Source organism: Ictidomys tridecemlineatus, chromosome 7, assembly GCF_052094955.1.
Source record: "Ictidomys tridecemlineatus isolate mIctTri1 chromosome 7, mIctTri1.hap1, whole genome shotgun sequence".
Classification (NCBI taxonomy): Eukaryota; Metazoa; Chordata; class Mammalia; order Rodentia; family Sciuridae; genus Ictidomys; species Ictidomys tridecemlineatus.
Genome location: NC_135483.1, coordinates 164,508,207 through 164,528,344, shown reverse-complemented (window position 1 = coordinate 164,528,344; position 20,138 = coordinate 164,508,207). Strand labels below are relative to the sequence as shown.

Genomic DNA, 20,138 nt, shown 5'->3' with positions numbered 1-20,138 from the left:
GTAGAGAAATGATAACATTAAGGTATATTCATATATTGAAATTTAGGCAGTCATTCCAAATATTATCAAATAATGTTTTATGATAAGAAATTTTTTACCCTAGAATTTAGGTAAAGAAAGTAGAAAATAAAACCTTTATGATACTAGCTCACACTTACTGAATATATGCTATAGGCCAAGAATGACATACATATGTTACATGAATTATCTATTAATTTTTATAATAAACTTTTTATATCTTATTAATTCTTATAATGAATTTTATAAAAGTAGAAATTGAGGTCTAGAGAGCTTCAGTAATTTATAGTCACTATATTAACAGTATGACAAGATGGAATCTCAATGTATCTGTGTCTCACTCCAAAGACTTCTTTTTCTTTTTTTTTTTTTCTTTTTCTTTTTTTTTCGTGCTGGAAATCAAATCCAGAGACCACTAAGCTACACTCTAGATCCCAAAGCACTATTAACTACTATGCCAAAATGATTCTTCAGTACAAACTTCCTGTGCCCATGATGAGGCTAGCTTAAAACTTTGAAACACACATACACACACACACACACACACACACACACAAATACATGCACACATGCACACTCCTAAACATACATACAACCCACAAAAATGCATATCTAGAAAGAAAATACTCAAGTCACAACAGTAACAATCTGTGGGTGGTAAAATTTTAGTTGACTTTTCATATTTTTTTATCCTTTCCAGTGATTTCCAGATTTAAGGGGTACACATTATTTTTAAAATCAAACTAGTTTCAAAACAAAATGTTTGAATACTTCAAAAAATAAAGTATCACAAAATGCTAGTATTTTGTGAGGCAATAACTTTTATTCCTTGACTTATCATAGATTTGTGTTTCTTGAACTACTATCCTTTTACTCTTTTTTTTTTTAATCTAGTCCCAGGCAAAAAAGCATGGGCAATTTTGTACATAAAAACTATAAAATATAGTACAGAAAGCACTGTCATGTGTTATTGACAGATATCTGATATTAATCTAAAAAGATAAAAAAAATTATGTGAGGGGGGAAAAACTCTTTACAAATAATACAGATTTTAGAGAAAACAAACCCATTGGTGACATAATGCCATCAGTTTATTCTCTGTCATGGTCATGTTATGGAGAAGTTATGGAGCCATTTATGCAGGCACCAATAAACTCTTTGGACATGTCTCAGCCTGATTACTGTCTGTCCCAGGAGGTGTGAATACAATACTATGTTGGAATGACACCTAAGGAATAATTTCTTGTCACCTCACCAATTCATTTTAAGAGTAATGATTCTGTAAAGAGAACTGAATGAAGTGGTAACAAGCAATTTCTAGTAAAACTTTCAAAAATGAAAATTAGTGTGATCTAAATTTATTCCAAATTAATCTCATTCTACTTCTCTCGACTGGCAATTAGAGGACCAACAATGATAGAGTTACTAAGGCATCTGGCTAAGTCTCTCCCTGACTTCCTTCTCTTAGACAAGAAAGTAAGCAAAAGCGGAAGATGATACAACAGGTTAAAAAAAAAACAACTAATACTATATTGATGTCAAGAAGTTGCTTATAGAAATTTTCAGGATCCTATATTTGGCCTTTCTTGGACAACATTTTATCCATCACAGAGATAATACCATTTTCAAATGTGCAACTGATAAACAAGGGAAAAGTATCACTAACAGATTGACTTAAAAAGTAAGAATTCAAAAATTTTTTGATAATGAAGAAAAGTAATTTGACAAAAAGACAAATTTTAACAAGGACAAATGTGAAATCCTCCAACAAGCACACATGATTGATTGCTCAAGCAGAGAATAAAGGAGAACTAGCTTTGTAGAAGGTGTTAAAAAGACTTGGAGTTTTATTTGACTTTATATATAATCTAACAGTGTGCTGCCTTGATTTACAAAGGAAGCCGTCACCACATTTGAACAGGTTAATAACAGACGTTACCAAGGCCAAGTGAGTCAACAGTAGCCCTGGTTTCTACTGTTCAGAAGAGTCAGGCCAAGGGTGTTGAATTCAAGATACTCTATGGTTAAGTGGGTATGAACAGAGAGGCGGGGTCCAGATGAGTGTAAGCAACAGGAGAAATATCAGTTGACAACTGTGACCACATAACTCTGAAAGGAAAAGACTTTTAGTAGTTACAATAGATATGGTCAAATATTTGAAGAGCTACCTCACAGAAGCTCCCTATTTATTCTGTGGCACCACAAAGGGCATGGGAAGACCATCAGGTGAGCTGTGGGGAGGTGGATTTCAGCACACCATGAGGAAAAAAATATTTTGTCTGCCTGTGCTTAATAATGAGTATTGGTACGATCACAAATAAGACAAGACTCAAATCTAAAGAGAAGCTTAAGATCTAGGAACTGCAGACAACTGTCATTGGAAGCATTGATATCATAAAACTATAAATTCCTGGCTGGGCTCAATTGCAACTGGGATACTGTGGAAGGTATTCCTGCAGTTGGTGGGTGATTAGAAGCATAGTATTCATTATCTCTTTCCAATGCCCACATTGTATGCTTCTAATTTCTTTCTTTTTTAAAAATATTGTTTAGGTGTCGATGGCCTTTATTTATTTATTTTTATTTATGTGTGGTGCTGTGAATTGAACCCAGTGCCTCACACATGCTAGGCAAGTGCTGTACCACTGAGCCACAATTCCAGCCCTCTAATTTCTTAATAGTAATTTTCATGTTAGTACATTAATGCAAGCAATACCTAAAAATGCTTTGCCTTAATAAATGAGGGGAAAAAAACCCTTCAAATTTAAACTCAATCCAGAAGAGTCCAGAAGGTAAAAATCTACAAAAGTTTGAAAATTATAAGTTGATGCTGCCATGGAAACCTTAGTTGATATCATTTACTGCAGCCAAAATAGTTCTTGCTCGGGGACTATCAGAACAATAAATGAGTTTATATATTCAATCCACAAAGCAGCACTAAATAACATTTTTTAAAGTTCTTTATTTTTAATTTTTGAGGCAGCAGATTTATGCTCTCTCCTTGAAGTTCATAATTTTGATATAATATTTCAAGTAGGCCACAGTATTACAGTGAGGTGATCAATTGCATCAAAAGTCTAGGAAGGCAGAAACCTGTGCATGTACTGAATCCAGTCCACCGCTCAGATTTCACAGGGGAAATAAATGATAAAGGACAAAGACCTGCTAGATCAGGACATTAGCAGTCACATAACCAGCATAATATCTTCCACTTTTCTCTTTAAAGAGTGTAAGTCTGCCCACATTCCTGTAATAAACACCTGTCGATCAGAAGTGGCAGTATGTCAGATCAGACTATCTCATTGCTGCTTACAGCACTTCAATAAGAGGGTTTCCCTCAGTTATGTACTAGCAATCACTATAATGTATGAAAGGCAGCCCACACTGAGAACAATATTGCCTCTAATCAAAATCATCTTTCCTTAGTGTACTGAAGCTTTTCCCTCCTTCTCATAAGCAACAAAGGCTGCAATAAAAGAACCTCCCAAACACCTTCAGTTAAGGCAAGAATAGCTGCAACAAAATGATTGAAACCTGTCCTTGGTGTCTAATTTGTACATGAACCTTCCCTTTCAGGGAATTTTAGAGGCTTCTTTAATTTGTAATTTATCAGCAAAGAATAGAAATTAAAAGTTTATTTTGATGGTAGTGCACCTGACTACTCAGAGATTCAAACACATACTTTGCTTATTGTTATGTTATCCTGGCAGAGGATGTAAACTGGCTTTTTTCCCTTATGGCTTCATGCTGGATCCATAATCCAAGATGAATATTTTTACAAATGCAAACCATTAGGCAGGACTGGACTTAAGCAAAATACGAAGGCAGCTTCCTTCCGGTCATTTTTCACCAGTGCTCCTTGGTCCAGATTTCTTATTCTCTTCCCTATCCGTCTCAGGGAAAGGTCTATATAATTATTCAATCTAGTGAGCAAATGTCTTCTAAGTTTAAGTTCCTATTTCCATAGCATTTGCATTTGAGGTCCTGGTGCTGGGCACTTTCTTTTTTCTCTTAATTAGACATAACAGAACAGTAGGTATTTCTAATTTCACTTCATACATGAAAAAACTGAGGTTCAGGAAGATGAAACAACTTGATCATACAGCCAGCCAATTAATTACAGGAGCCAAAGTCAGGTTTTTCAAGTACCAAAGCTCATCTTTTCTTTCTTTCAGGAAATACTGGAATTAGGAAAGAAAACAGCAGTTTTGTAATGAAGACTTCCACATGTTAGAAAACATGAAAGAGAAACTGCCAATGTTTGAAGTACCCTTTCTAGGAGCAAGGATTCTGAAATCACACCGCCAAGGCAGCCACCTTTCCCATGGACCCTTCAGACCAGCCTTCCCACTGAAGACAAAGACACACATGTATCCTAATTTAAGAAAATGGGCTCACTGCTTGTCTTCTTTCCAAATTGAATGTAGAAACAAGAGGGGCAGCCATTCTGAAAGCAGTGTTTGCTGTCAGCGGTCTGGAACCCCAACAGCCAGTGGTATAGTCCAGATGTCATTTGTCTCCCAAAGGTTTGTGTGTTAGGAGCTTAGTTTTCAAAGTGGCAATGTTGGGAAGTGGGTCCTTTAAGAGTTGGGGCCTATTGGGAAGTCCTTAGGTCACTGAGAAGGGATTATGGGATCTTAATCTCTTTCTGGATTCCTATTTTGAGATCTCTTTTCTCCCACATGCATTTCTACCATTTATTATGAGGCCCATGATAAAGCTGCAGCCATGCTATTTGAAATTTCAGCCTCTGAAACTGCGAGTTAAATTACCCCCCCCCATTTTTTTATAAGGTTAGCTTGCCTCAAATTTTTTTGTTTTTATAGTAACAAAAAAGGACTAATACAGCCAGTATACAGGCAAATTATTCAATTTTAAAAACATCTATTAAGTGTCTTGACCACTGCTGGTATGTATCAGTATTGAAGGGACCTAAAAGAGAGTAACAGTGACATGGCCCTAAGGTCTGCAGCTCAGAGGCAACACTACTGTCCCAAGAGAACCTGGAGAGATATGACAGCACTGGTCCTCAAGATGATTTGGGATCCCCACACAGAACTCAAAGCAGGGCCTTGTGAATGTAGGAGACAAAGTAGAACTTGGAATACAAAGTAAAAACTTGAATATCCAAGAACAAGGCTGAGCTCTGCATTCTGCAGCTGCATTTGCATGTCCCTGGGTAAACTACACATGCTTGATGTCAGGTGAGTCAATGACAGAGAGATGCAAGGGAGCTGCCTCTGCATGCAAAGGGCTAAACTGGTCCCAAATCTTGCAGACAAAGGAGTGATAACCACTCCAGGGTTTTCACCACTCCTATCAGGCCTTTTCTGGAGATGAATGACTTTCAAACTTTTGTTTTTAGCACAAAAATATCCCCCCTTAACAAATATTCTTATACAAATGTCCACCACGTAAAGCAAATAAAAACAGCTATTCATATAGACTTCAAGGAGGAAGATTGTTTTCAGAATCTTAGGGCTCAGAAGAATGCAGCATGCAACCCTCCAGGAGAGAAGACACCTAGTCACACTGCCTATTCCAGACTTCACTGGAATCTAATCTTCTCAACTTTTCTCTTAATTGTCTTGGTTTCTCCCAGTGCCTCCTCCAGGAGAGTTTCTCCCTCCTGCTCCAACCCAACAAGCTCTGGTTTCCTGTCACTAGTTGGCTTTTCCACCATGAACACATGAATAAAGCTCTGCCTATCTTTTATGACACAACATACTACCTACCCTCTGGGTTTTCTGAGAGCCCCGCATACCTTTCCCCTAAAGCCTTTTGGGCCAAGTGATGCACAGATGGCTACCCTCAGTTTTAAAGCATAACTGACTTCCATGGAGCACTTACCAGTTTTTTTTTTTTTGTTTGTTTGTTTGGTTTTGGGGGTTTTTGGCCTATAGTTTTGTTTGATGAACAGTGATTGTATGATGTGTATGTTATCGAGACTCAGGCTCATTAATTCATTAACTTGTTCAGGATCTTAGAACCAGACAGTGGGAACTGGGAATTAACTCACTGGGAAAGATCAATAGCAGGGCATCTCAGAGGTCTGGCCTTCTGCCTCTCACCTGGTACCTCACAAGCAGAATGCTTCCAGGGATGTAATTCTACTTTCTCCTCCTTGCTTTTTCCATCCATCTCAAATCCTCCCTCTGCTACACTACAAGACCTGCTTCCCACTCCTGATGGGGGTCTAGGGAGGCCTGCAATGACTGATGTACTTTAATGTACTTTCCAAGCTGTGTACATTCTATGTATGATTCCTGCCTCTAGTGTTCAGAATCTGTCTCTCTGATTCTGAATCTTACCTAAAGCACTTTATATCTCTAGATTTAAGAAACGAAACCACTGTTGCTTCTCTATACTCTAGGGCTGACTGAATCATTCAAGAGGCTCATGGGCTTGGCTTGTATAGGACACATTTCCTGGGAATGAGATGTCCTGTAACAGCACTGTCCAATAGAACTGTAATGCAACCCATGCGGTAATTACATTTTTTCTAGTAGCCATGCTAAAACAATATGAAATTAACTTTAATAATATATTTTACTCAACCATAAACAAAATATTATCTCAGCATACAACCAATATTAAAATGTTAATGGGATATTTTACACTCTTTTTTTTTCCACATAAAGTCTTCTTTCTATAGCACAGTGAATCTCACCTTTACGTGTATCCACAAGGCACTAATTTTAAAAAACCCTAAAAGAACAATAAGTCTTCTTTCACACTTATAGTGCATCTCACTTTGGACTAGCCACATTTCAAATGCTCAATAGTCACAGGCAATAGTGGCTATGGTACTGGACATTGCAGTTCCATAATCTCTCCTATCATTTCTTTCTTATAACAGTTCATTTCCTGTACCACAGATGCTATGGGCAGGGGTAGACAGTGGGGACCAGGATCATTAGAGGAGACTTTGATACATACATGAAGGGAGGGCCTAGATCACAAAGGAGCTTTTGTGCCATGCCAGGGAGCTTAGACTTTATCCTGAAGATGCAGTGACTGTGCTGAAGGATTTTAAGCAGCAGAGAGTCGTGATCAGATTTGCCTTTTAGAAAGGCAGCAGTGTGGGGAACGGATTGGAGACAGGCCAGACAGAAGGCAGAGAGATCAGTTAGGAGACTGCTGTAATAATCCTCAAGAAAGGGCTGAGGGCCTGAGCCAAGGCAGTAGTGGTGGTAATGGTACAGACAGGAGAGGAAAGATTCAAGAGAGTTTGAAAAGATAGTCTCTCGGGGTTTAGTTGTCAAGAAAATGTAGGGGGGCTGGGGATGTGGCTCAAGCGGTAGCGCGCTCGCCTGGCATGCGTGCGGCCCGGGTTCGATCCTCACCACCACATACAAACAAAGATGTTGTGTCCGCCCAGAACTAAAAAATAAATATTAAAAAATTCTCTCTCTCTCTCTCTCTCTCTCTCTCTCTCTCTCTCTCTCTCTCTCCTCTCACTCTCTCTTAAAAAAAATAAAATAAAATGTAGGGACTGAAGAAGACAGGAATCCAGAGCAACTCTTCAATTTTCAACCACGAAGTGGGTTTCATTTATTGAGATTAAAAAAAATGCAGAGGAATCTGCTGGTTTAGAGCTGGGGAAGTAGAGTTATGAACTTACTGAATTTAAGGTACCTGAAGCAGTTGTAAGAAAAATGTTCATGACTGAATACACAGATTTAAGAATCAATGGCAAGCCACACAAGGTGGGTCACACCTGTAATCTCAGCTCCTCAGGAGGCTGAGGCGGGAGGATTGCAAATTCAAGGTCAATCTTGGCAACCTAGTGAGACCCTGTCTCAAAATTTAAAAGTTTAAAAAGGTGCGGGGGAGGTGTAGCTATATCTCAGTCATAAAGCAACCTTGAGTTCGGGACCCAAACAAAAGAATCACATAGATGATAGCAGAAGTAAACAGATGATCTACTTCAGGGCAAATATGAAGAGCAGGCAGAAGGCTGAAGGCCAGACTCTTTACAGCACTAAGTTTGGCAGAAAGAGAAGAGCCTATAAAGAGGTCCAATGAAGAGTAGTTGAGTAAGAAGAAAACAATCAGGAGAAAGAAGTGATTTGAAAGACACGTAGGCAGAGTTTCACATAAAAGAGAGTAATCAATACACCAAATGCTATACCAGGTCAAGAGACAGAAAAGAACTCTGGGCAATACATCTATGGGTTTGAAGAACAGGGGCCGCCATCATGAGAGGACAGGAATACATAAGGGTGGTGGTGAAGTGAAAGTGAAGAGGCACAGGCAATTCATGAGGATCCATCCCTTAAGAAGCTGCCTTCTAAGACCAGGAATGAGATGGATCATGACCAGGCTAAGAGAGAATGGGCCAAAGGGATTTTTGTCTTTCGTTTTCTGTTTTTAAAAAATGTGAAAAAGACATACGCATGCTTATGCTCTGAATGAAAAGGTTGGTTAAGATCCTGAAGAAAAAAAGATATAAGAGAGCAAGGCACCAGAGGAAGCAAGAAGGGATGGCATCCAGAGAATTTGCTTCAGACTGAAGGAAGGGAAAGAAAAGAAGAGAATGGGAAAGATCCTCACATTTATTTTATTTCTAAAAAAAAAAATTTTTGGTAGTTGTAGATGGACAGCGTGCCTTTGTTTTATTTATTTATTTTTATGTGGTACTGAGGATCTAACCCAGTGCCTCATACATGTGAGGCAAGCACTCTGCCACTGAGCCACAATCCCAGCCCCAAGACTCTCATTTATAAGGAAGATGGAACACTCCCATTGCTAAACTATTTTTCACTATTAGAAATATAAATGAAATACAATAGTCTCTTGGTATCTGCAGGGGATTGGTTCCAGGACCAGCCTTCACCTCCAGTTACCAAAATCCATGGATGCCCAAGCCTCTGTAGAAAATGGCATAGTCTCTGCAGAAGAACCTGCGCACATCCTCTGGTGTACTTTAAATCATGTCTAAATTACTTGCAACACCTAATACAATGTAAATGCTATGTAAATAGTTGTTATACTATATTGCCTAGGGAATAATGACAAAGAATCTTTTTTCAGTATTTTCAATCTGTAGTTGATTGAACCTTTGGAGAGGTAACCTGTGGATACAGAGGGCCAACTGTATAATTATACAAGAAGGCTTTTTTGTTCTTTAATAATACTATATATCATGCATAAAATCAGATAAAGTTGAACACAGGAAAAATTCACTAGTTTTCTGAAGTTTCAGATCTGATCTTGGTATATTATAAGCCTTTTACACACTTTTGGAGTTCACCTAAACATTCACCTCAGGCAATGTTCTTTATCTGTAGAGCCATAGAGGTAGTTTGTAGCTTGATGTCTCTCTGACTGGTCCACAGAACTGATCAGTAAATATTTTCAGTAAATATTTTCAATGTCAATGTGCATTACTCACAGGATGGCATAAGGAAAAGCAGGAGCTTGGGGGACCAGACACCAAATTCATCTACCCCTTATCAACTTTGAAGACTTAATCAAGTTATGTAACTTCCCTGAGCTTCAGTGTCCCTTTCTTAAAAGGGTACATAATTTCTACCTTGCAAGTTCACTGTGAGGTTTAATGAGATGATAACTATGAAGATGAGGATGAGGATGATGATAACAATGACAGTGTTGACTGCATTCAGTGAATTCGAAATCTCTAAGAATTGGGTGCTCTAACAATAAATTAGTGTTTTGCAACAATCAGCATCTTATTTCCTAAAGGAGACTTAAAAGAATCAAGTCTAATGATAGGAATCGACCTTAAAAACCCAAATAACAATCAGATATTTGTAACCTTTCCTCATCATAGTACATATGCAGTCTCTGCCCTCAAACTGCCTGGGTTTGATACCTGTTTTGCAAATTCCTAGATTTCCACCTTTCTGGGCTTCAGTTTTGCATTTGGTAAAATGGGGTAACACAAGTATGTATTTCATAGCACTGTATTTAGGAAAGAAAGATAAAATGCATGTAATTAAATAAGGCATTGCCTGATACAGCCTTGTACATGTTTTTTGGTAGGAGTTTTACCAACCCCTGAAATAGCACAATCCGGAATAGGAAAAGCTCTCTTATATTGACCCCAAATGTGTCCTACTGAGACATATACCTGTTGTCCTAGTTTAACAGTCCTTGAGGGTAGTTCTACAGAATCAGAATGAGGGTTCCATTTTAAGGGCATTTACTGAGCTCTGACTGGTCGCTTGGGACAATAATCTGGTGTAGGTCTCTCAGTACTTACGCTACTGTGTGTCAGCACTCACAATGAGGGAGGCCTTTTCAAGCACTGTTAAGCAAGCTGGATGCTATGCAGGAACATACTGGTCATATTGTTTACAAGATTTATTTTGTGCTTTATGTCATGGCCAGTTCAACACCTGGCATCATATAGAATTATTACAGGTATCTATATATTATTTATGTTCCATTATCAAACACTGCAGATCCCTAGTGCCCAGGAGAACCCTAGCTGGATTTCAGTTTAGAAGTAGCAGTTGTGTAAAGGAGAACTTATGTTAGAATTAAAAAAAAAAAATCCTAGAATTTAGGTCTCTACTCCCCACCTGACCCTCGTCATCCTTTCTCCATTCATATATTTCTAATAACAGCTATTAAAATCTTATCCAAATCCTTTAAATCATCAGCCAAAACAGCCCTCATTCCAGGGCAGTCCCTTCCATCTCAAACAGAAGGAAAATTTTCTCCTGAACTCGTGGACTTTTGTTTCCTGGATGCCTGTGTTATTTTTTCCTGCTAGACTACAAAGTCCTCAGCAGAAATAGTGCCTTATATAAAACAAGCCTTACCAAAGGTTTAAAGAATTGAATTTGGTTCTGAATACAACATGATGGATATGGCATCCCTATATCACCTTTCACCCTTAGATGGATTGCCCAGATGATTTTTTTTTCAATTTATATATAGATGCTTTTAAATGAAAAGGTTGAGTTTTTGGAATTTTAGGGCTGATTAAACAAACTTTTATATAACTGATAACTTTAGCCAAATTGTATCATGTATAAAATACTGGCATCTGATGCTTTTATTTTTGCTCACTACTGGGATTCAACCTTAAAATAACTGTAGCTTTCTAAACTCCAACTCACAACTGCTATGCTCCATCATTATCTGAACTCTGGGAAATGCCGAGTCCTCAAAATCCTCACAGCTGATGAATGGAGAGGCTGATTAGAACCACAGAAGAAAAGTGGGAGAAACTCCTTGACAGATGCCTCCCTCAAATGCCTGACTCTTTTTTCCAATTTCAACATTACTTTCTATGTTAACAAATATTTGTTGAGGTCATGACAACGTGTCAGGTTGTGAGCTGACACATTGGTGAGCAGCACAGAGACAGTAACAAGGCCCATCACTTGAAAACAAATCACCCTGTGGGTTATTCATTCAACAGGTGTACTTGTCAAGTACATGCTATAACCAGGTCTATAGTTGGTCCAAAGACATAGTATGAGGTATATCTGTGCCATTAAGGAACTTTCAATCTAGTTGGCTAAGCAAGAATGAAGCACACAACAGTGGGAGGAGGATCTAAGAAAGTCTAAAGAATGATGCAGACAAAAGGGCAGAAGAGGAAGAAACCAATGGGAATAAAAAGATCAGATCAAGGTTTGAACTTGAAAAGTGCAGTCAGGTCAGAGAAGCATGAAAAGGCATTCTAAAAGGCAGAGTGTAAACAAAAGGGAACAAGATAAAGGAGCATGTCATCTAAGAAGGACAGTGATGCTCTAACTAGTAAGAGCTGATGTTTGGCATTGGAAAGAAGTGGCAAATAAGGTTGACACGTTAAAATTGAGCAAGACTATGAGTTACATGAAAACCAGGTTGAGAGGCTGAACTGTATGCTAAAGGCAAGAGGGCTGAGCAGAGCCCTCGAAAGTATTTGAAATATAGTTGCTCCTTGACTTACTGTGGGGTTAGGTCCTGTTAAGTCCATTATAAGTTCAAAATATCATAAAAGTTGAAAATGGATTTAATGCACCTAACCTGAAGACTATGATAGCTTACCCTACCTAAAAACCTGCTCCGAACACTTATATTAGCCTACAGCCTGGCAAAATCCTGTATCACAAAGACTATTTTATGACAAAGCATTTACTATCCCATGTACTTTATTGAATGCATGTATCCAAAAAGCACTGGCAACACAGTACAGTATAGAGTATCCATGGCTAACTGGTAGCCACCTGGATGCCACTGCCCTGCGTCATTGCTAGCCTAGGAAAAGGTGAAAATTCAAAGTACAGTTTTCTACTGAATAAGCATTGCTTTCACACAATCATAAAGTTGACAAATCCTAAGCAGGACCATCCTAAATTAGGGATCATCTATATTGGAAATAGCACTAATTTTAGAATCATCTAAACCTGAGTTCAACACAGTGAGTGTTATTGTGAGACCTCCTTGGAGAAGAGTTCTAAAAGAAACATTTTAGGGAGGTTGATGAGATAGAAGTGCACAGAATGGGAAGATGCAATAACAGACCAGATGCAATAACAGACCAGAGTGTAGAGGACTGTAGCAAACAGTTTTGGCGGAGGGTTGGGCTCCAAGGGAAGTGAAGAATGAAAAGGAAATGTGGAGGCGGGCTCTTGGAGAAACTGTTACAAAGGAAGAATTAATAGTACTTGACACAGTTTTCCAGAGGGAAAAAGGCAGAAAAGAGTCAGGGGTGGATTCTAGCTTTCCAGTTTGGATAATACCAAAAAAAGTATTAAGCAATGGAAAGTCTTTTCACCATCACCAGAACAAGTTTAGCAGATAATATGAAAAGCTTGTTATCAGACCTGTACTCTAATAACCTGACAGTAGCACACCCCTGTGAAAAGTCTATTAAACAAAGTGTCTGTATTGGTATTAGAGATAAGAATACATATGGTGTACCAATAGGAAACACTTAAAATTTATAAGAAAATAAAAATACTAGTTATTAAACAAAAGTAATTAAAATTATATAGAGATAATAGCTTCACAGATTATTTTTCTCAGCTATGGTACTCAGGGGATCCTATCCATTACTACAACACTGTACAAATAAACTTTCTATAGAAATTCAACATATGGTCTATTTACATAACGAGCATCACAACTCCAAATTAGCCATTTTGATGTGTCAAGGAAATAACACCTTCATAGCAAACTACTTCAAAAAAGGGAAGTAAAAAGTTTGTTTTTCTTCTATAAGTATGTTTACTGGTTTTTTAACTGTTTGTACCATGAATCCTATTTTAATTGTGTGATTACACTCTAAGGGAAACAGTGATGGAATGAACTGATCAGGTGAATTATGCACACTCATTTAGGGTTCAACGCACAGGCCCAACTACTTACATCTGTCTATATGATCTGTTGTCCTTACAAAAGCTCCTGTGTATAGAAGTTATAGCAACCATCAGATTTAATTATCACAATCAAATAATAGTAAAAGTTCTACAGAAAATGACCAAAGAAACAATACCATGGAACAGTGACTAAGCAGTACTTGTCTACTGCATACAAAACATACTCCACTCTTGTCATATAGTAGGACAGTTGGCAGCAACCTCAATCTTACCAGGACTGACTTTCATGTCTTCCATCTTATCAAAACTTTTGTAACCAAAAGTTCTCATCGTGGCTTACTTCACAAGAGGCTAATTAGAACTGAATAAAGGTAACAGAATGCAGACCATCTATGCACCTCCAACCTACCACCATTAATAAACACTCATTGTTAAGGAAAGTATGATTTTCTGATCCTATGCTGAGAAACTGATTTTAAAAAAAATAGGACCAGAAGCAAGACATTTCTAAAGCTTAATATCTGGTGGAAAGTATTAGCAGTTACATGGCAAAAGTGACCAATAAGACGCTTCAGATTGGTAGTGTTTCAAAGATGGTCATGGTGTTGCCGATGTATTTTGTTTCCCAGATGAATACTGAGGTGGAGGAATTGGCTTCAGAAGCAGGCACATACTATTCTCCACAACAGCCATTTGAAAAATTGGGTAAACAGAGAAAGTAACAATTGAAGACTTTCCTTAGGAGGTTCCTCCTAAAAACAAAAATGAGTACAAAAGGAGTATTGATCATTTTGACTACCTAAAAGAGTACAATAAAATAAATTGATTCTTAGGAAATCATTTAATATTTTCAAGGAATAAAGAAAGAAAATTGCCAATTAATATACCCTTTTCCCAGATGTTCAGTTTTTGCTAACCTCTTAAATATTCTCTGCATTCAAGTGAGTGTATTTTTATGCAAATTATTTTGGGGAACTAGTCTCTGGTTTGTGTGTATTTAAAGCCACACAGATATAGAATTTAATGTGTTTTTGTTCTGCTTTTCCATAAAAAAGGTTTTAACTCAGCGTGAGTTTATTCTGAAACTCTAATTAGCGACTGCAGTAGTATTTGCCTTGTACAAACAGAAAATCATTCCCAAAGATGATTTTTCCCCAGTTAAAGAACCAGGCAACATTATACCCAGATATTTTAAAACATTACAGTTACCTGATAAGACTGTCTCCCTACACACTACATGGCTTTCTGGTTAAGTAACACAATTTTATAAGGCCTATAAAATACTTTATCCAGAAGGCAACTTTATTTTTAAAGAGTATCTTTCAAAATAATTGTTTTTACTACTTGAATAGTCTTTTCTATTTCTGACTTCCTGTCCTTTTCCCTGCCATAATGCACATATGCTTAATTCTTTGAAAAACAAAATTAGAGTAGCAATGAAATGTTCCTTTAAGACAAACTAAAATGATGTTAGAAAGGTCACCCGACTTTACTCTTTTCGCTGTAAAATCTCTTTCTCTGCAAAGGTTCTAAAATGTCTGAATCGTTTTTTCTCCAAGTCTGTGGGCCATGAGAGGAGGTTGGTAAATATTTCAATATTTTTTTAATTAAATAAGTGAAAATATTACACATAATATTTCACGTTAGGAAAGAAAGAAGCTGTGTTTGAAGTTCAAGGGTTTTCACTAGTTCTCAAGCTAGAGATGCTGTAAAACACTCAAAGGAAAATGCTGTACAGAAAGAATCTTTAATGAAAATGTCAGGTCTCCAAAACCTTGGCATCTGCTAAAATCAGGATTCCTGGGAACCGAGGCTCTTATGAAGTACACACACACACACACACACACACACACACACACACACACACACACACAAACACACATCCCTCCAAACACTGGAAACCTCCTCTGGAGAAGATGCAAAGCTTCAGTCCCAGTCCAGGTGAAGCCGGCCCTTCACCCCACGCCTGCAGTAGCGTGGACCAACAGAGCCTGTGCAAGCCGGCAGGGCGATCTACCCAGACACGCGAAAGTGAAGTGTGTCCAGACAGCGGGAAGAACGCTTTCCGCGTGTGGGCAACAACCCGCGGTCTTGAGCTCCAGGGCCGGTCCGCCGACTCTGGGGTCCACCCGCCCAACGCTGCGGCGCGACCGCTTGTCCCGCGGCCGGGGCTCTGGCGACCACTCCGTCCACCAGCCTGCCACCGCCGAGCGTAACTTGGGCACTGGACACAGGGGATCTCCCGGCATCCCGATCCCGCCAGGCGCCCAAGGGCGCAGACTTTCCGCGACCCACGGCCCCCGAACCCTGCCGGGATGAGGACTGGAAGATCTTAGCTGACGCGGGCAGCCTGGCGGCTCGGAGCTGGAGGGCGGCGAGCGACGGGAGGTGGGTGGGTCACACTCCCGTTTGGGAGTGCAAGGGGGCGCCCGCGCGGGAGGAGGGCAGACAGAGAACGCGGCCGCGGGCCATTCAGATCCCGGGCGGGCGGGTCCACGTTGGAGCGCAGCGGCTACACGTTCGCCCGAGGCGCGCAGATGTGCGCTGGAGCCAGCGCCGCCTCCCGCTCGCTCGCGCCGGCCGGAGAAGGGAAGGACGGCGACCTCCGCGTCCGGTCCGCGCCGCCAGCCCGCGCCGCCAGCCCGCGTCGGCGCCGAGCGCGGGCCACACCCAGCACCGCGGGAGGCGGCGGGGGCTGGGCGGCCCGGACTGCGGAGCGCGCGGCCGAGCCGAGCCTCCATCCCCGCCGCGCAGGCCCCGCCGCGTCTGCCCGCGCTCCGCGTCCCGGCGCGGGCAGGCGGGCGTAGAGGGGGTCCCGGGAGGCGGCGACCGCGGCTCCTGGCTTACCTCAATGCCGAGCGTCGGTCGCTCTGTCCCGGGTCGGGGCCGGGAACCGGGGGCGCGGTCGCCGGGGGTGGCGCCGTGGCAGTGGCGGCCCCTGCAGCGCGGAGGGCGGGCCGAGAGGGAGCCGCTGCTGGGCCGCGCGCCGTCCCGAGCTCGCCCCGCGCTGCCCGCTCTCGCGGCGGAGAGCGCAGCCGGCTCGGCCCCTGGACTGGATTCCTTCACTGACACAACTCCGACTCGGCCGGCTCCACGCAGGGACACTCCCGCCCCGCGCAGGCTGCCCCCGCCCGCCGGCCCGCCGGCCAGCCCGCCCCTCAGTGTCACTCACCAGGCGCACACACCCCGAGCCGGCGCCCCTCGCTCCTGCTCGCACACACAGCGCTGCTCACGCCTCTCTCGGGTTTTGTATCCGCTCACACGCACGTTCTGACACAGATCCCGTCCCTCCACACGCCCTCCCTAGCTCCTTTCCCACCCTACTTTCTAGAAGAATCCCCATACAGCTTCCGCACTTTGCTTCCTTGCTCCACACCAACCTCCTTGCCTCTCCCCCAAACCTCCTCCTCACGGAAACTCCCCCCGTTATTCAAAGATTGTGTTACAACCCGCAAGAGTTGCAAGGGAATCATCCTTCCCTATCCAGGAAAATGAACTTCGCTCCCACCAGCACTGTCTGCAAAGGCAAGATGCTTCTCCTTTTAGAAGGTAGTAATGCGTTCTGGTGACGGTCCAAGTTCAAAATGTAAACAAAGATAGCCTATTGAAAATGACCCGAAAAATAGGCACGGATAAAGTAGAGACTCAGTCTGACCTTGCAAATCGGGCTATCCCGGAGTGTTCTGGCCCCTTGCCCTCGCTCCTGGACTCACCCTGGGTTCTAAACGTGTGTGTGTGTGTGTGTGTGTGTGTGTGTGTGTGTGTGTGTGTGTGTGTGTGTGTGTGTGTGTGTACGCGCGTGCGCGCGCGTGTATGATCGGGGTGGGGGGCGGGCCGGTTACGGAGGGAGAGAGAGATAACCGAGTTACAATGAGACGCCTTAGGCATCGGCCCATGGGTTTCTGCCTGAGAGTGCAGGAGTCGGGAGAGTAAAGGCAGTTTCTCAATCATTATTCATGATGGAAGCACTTTAGATAACACGCCTCTTCCAGAGGCCGCAGAGTGAAATGCAGGCAGCTCTCCAGTTTATTTTTGAACAGCAACTTCCTAGCCTCTCTTTTTTCTCAATACCAGTAACTGTTTCTAGGCGACTGCATGGATGTCAAAGCCCCTTACAAATATCAGACCGGAGTCAGTTATGCCTCTCAAGCTCTAGAGTGTGTAAGGGTTCCTGAGTGTACAGCAGAACTGTCTATGTTCCCATGTCCAGAAATTTATAATTTTAAATAAAATACACCTTTTGGGTTAAGTTTAAATCTGCTAACAAAACGTGCCTCTGTTGACAAAGCACAACCCTAACAAACAAGAGAGGAGCTAAAAGGAAAACACTTATTTTCTTTCGAGACTTGTGCTGATTGTTCTTGTTACCTAATAGTCACACTGGATTAGTATGTGGATCACGAATTCATTTAAAATATAAACACATGTTGGTTAAATTATGCGTATTAGCTGATATAATCCTTCAAACATTCCCACCAGGTATCTATTATTTTTTATCCTTTTTTTTTTACAGGTAAAGAAACAACTGAATCACAGAGAGGTTTAAGTTTTTAGCTAATAAATGGTGGAAGAATTACTCATTCTCAGAGAGGCTGGCCCCACCTATGCTGCAGAGAGGAAAGCTTACTTCTAGAGGCCCCACATGTGGAAGACAAACACCATCCTATTGCTTAGTAAGTTATGGTGAAGTAGGTAACTTGTAAAAGTTTGACTTGGAATTTGATGCACATTTTAGAGTTTGTTTTTTTTTTTGCAGAATAATTCACATAAGTTTTGAGAGAGGTAGTTCCCATATAATTAAGAATTCTAAAATGAATAATAAATTGTTGCTTTTCTAGGAAGTGCTTTGAATTCAGTCTTCATTCCTTTATTCTACCACTTCATAATCTTTCCAGAACTCCAAATCCAACTTGCTTAGTGAGGTCTGACCAAAAAAAAAATACTCCCAAGAACTGAATGTGACATTTGAGGGCGGTTTCCAGGAAGTAGGTAGTGGCCATAAGAATAACTGCTATGTGTACTGAGAGGAAAGATGTTAAAGCATTAAGATGATAAAAAAAAAATGGAGAATAGTAGTGTAGTAACACTATACCACATGCTAGGCTAAAACTAATTCTTTACTGGGAATTTGGGTCTCCCTCCATGAAAAGATAAGTATAAAGCAACTGTGTAAAACAATTCTATCTTTCAAGAATTAGCTAAGGGCTCAGCCAAAGAACTCAGACTTATAAATTTTGTAGATAGTTTCAAATCAAACTTATACCCTTTGCTATTCAAAATAATTTACTCTGGAAAAAATAAAACCTTCAGTTTCTGGAAGAGAGGGTTTAAATGCTTATTGAAATGTAAGGAAAATCTTGCACATCAAATAACTAACAAAGCAATGTTAGGTCAAGAATAACTTATTTTTCTATTATTATTTGGAGGTAAAAATCTAAAGAAAAAGAATACATATTGGTGTTTTCACTATATTTTGAAAATTTGTTTGAAAAAATTATTGTTTGAAATTATGACTAGGAGATTGTCTGATGCTAGTATGATTCTGTTGCTCAAAATGATTCTCTATGATTTTAATCTATGAATGTTTTTTTACAGAAATTTTGAAAGTGCAGGTTTTATTTCTAAAGCAAATGTCTTCTGAGAGGTGATCAAAATACGTTAGTTTCTATTTTCTAATATTTTCATGTAGGTAATTTAAAACTGTACCTACTGTTTTCTTCCGAATTTCCACCCACACCTTTATCCAATGTGCTCATAAGCATCGGAGTCAATAAACCTGACTGTTACAGTATTGATTCCAGCAAAACGCCATGTTTCTTGCTTTCCACCCCTAGATTGTGCTGGATTCCTGATTCTCCTGATTCTAGGCATAGTCATTGAGAGCAGGGTTCACCTTCACAGAAGTAGTTCAGATCCCAGAAGCTGGCTTTTAGGCCACAATAACTTGTGTAGTATCTATTTGAATTCTGATATCTGAACAAGTCATGTGGATAGAGAGTGATTTTAGTTGCTAGGCTCCAGATTGCTATTAAATATCCAGACCTGATAGAGATCAGGGATCCTGGACTTTGACTGGGAGTAGTCACTAGGTAAAATCTGGGTTATCTCCCTTAAGGGAGGGGATGAATGTGGTGTGTGTGTGTGTGTGTGTGTGTGTGTGTGTGTGTGTGTGTGTGTGTGGTATTTTATTAGGGCTGGTCACAGATATTCCTTCAAAGCAGATTGTGGGATTGCACTTCTCCTCCTGACTGAAGTGGAATAGAACCCTGCACGTTGCTTCAGCCGTGAAAGATGGATGGTATTGATGAATATCACTCTGGGAAAAAGTTAGGAGCTAATGTAAAGGTCACCACATTCTCTTTTCCTTCTAGTACTGCAAACCACAAGGTGCAAAGTGATGGCCAGTCTTCCAAGATGGAGTGAATGATGACAGTGAGCAGTGCCATCACTCTGTCCTTAGTGGGCATACAGGATAAGCAAGAAATAAAACTTTGTTCTTTTAAGCACTGAAATCTGGAGGTTGTTTTATTCTTCAGTATACTATAGCCCCTCAGGTGGAAGCTAAGGCCCTTGAGATTTCAGAGCAAGAGTCACAAATCATTTCCACGAAGGGCCAGATAGCTGTGTTCTTCATGTGGTCTTTATCACAAGTATTCAATCCTGCCATTTGATGGGAAAGGAGCCAGAGACTCTGTAAAAAGTGGGCATGGCTGTGTTCCAATAATAATTTATTTCCAAAAAAACAGATGGTAGGCTGGATGTAGGTAATGTTTGTTGACTCCTTATCTAGAAGAGGGTAGAAGTAGAATGGAAGGAGACTGGGTCTCTGAGTCA

The 20,138-nt window shown here is 40.6% G+C and overlaps 2 protein-coding genes across 4 annotated transcripts in view; one reads left to right on the top strand and one right to left on the bottom strand.

Moving 5' to 3' along the window:
- The window catches only part of Spats2l (spermatogenesis associated serine rich 2 like), a 162,624-nt gene extending 145,527 nt beyond the window's left edge, over positions 1 to 17,097 (bottom strand). For 2 of the 3 annotated variants that reach the window (XM_078017813.1, XM_078017814.1), the window contains exon 1: positions 16,152 to 16,292. The gene's annotated coding sequence lies outside the window, so the exon portion shown is untranslated. Of the gene's footprint in view, positions 1 to 16,151; positions 16,293 to 16,959 lie in introns of those variants that run through there. The other variant, XM_021720587.3, reaches the window with a different exon arrangement.
- Positions 13,850 to 19,816, top strand: LOC144365726 (uncharacterized). The gene is made up of 4 exons (XM_078018476.1): positions 13,850 to 14,009; positions 15,401 to 16,853; positions 17,818 to 17,977; positions 19,676 to 19,816. The coding sequence occupies exons 1-2, from the start codon at positions 13,850 to 13,852 to the stop codon at positions 16,576 to 16,578; spliced, it is 1,338 nt and encodes a 445-aa protein (XP_077874602.1). The 3' UTR covers positions 16,579 to 16,853; positions 17,818 to 17,977; positions 19,676 to 19,816.
- Positions 19,817 to 20,138: the final 322 nt, after the last annotated feature.

Bases quoted from the DNA above. Each gene is read 5' to 3' on its own strand.
- LOC144365726 (XM_078018476.1), top strand. From the start codon at position 13,850: ATGGCAAAAGTGACCAATAAGACGCTTCAGATTGGTAGTGTTTCAAAG. The intron at 14,010-15,400 runs GTAAACAGAGAA...CGCGGTCTTGAG, and splicing joins ACAGCCATTTGAAAAATTGG to CTCCAGGGCCGGTCCGCCGA.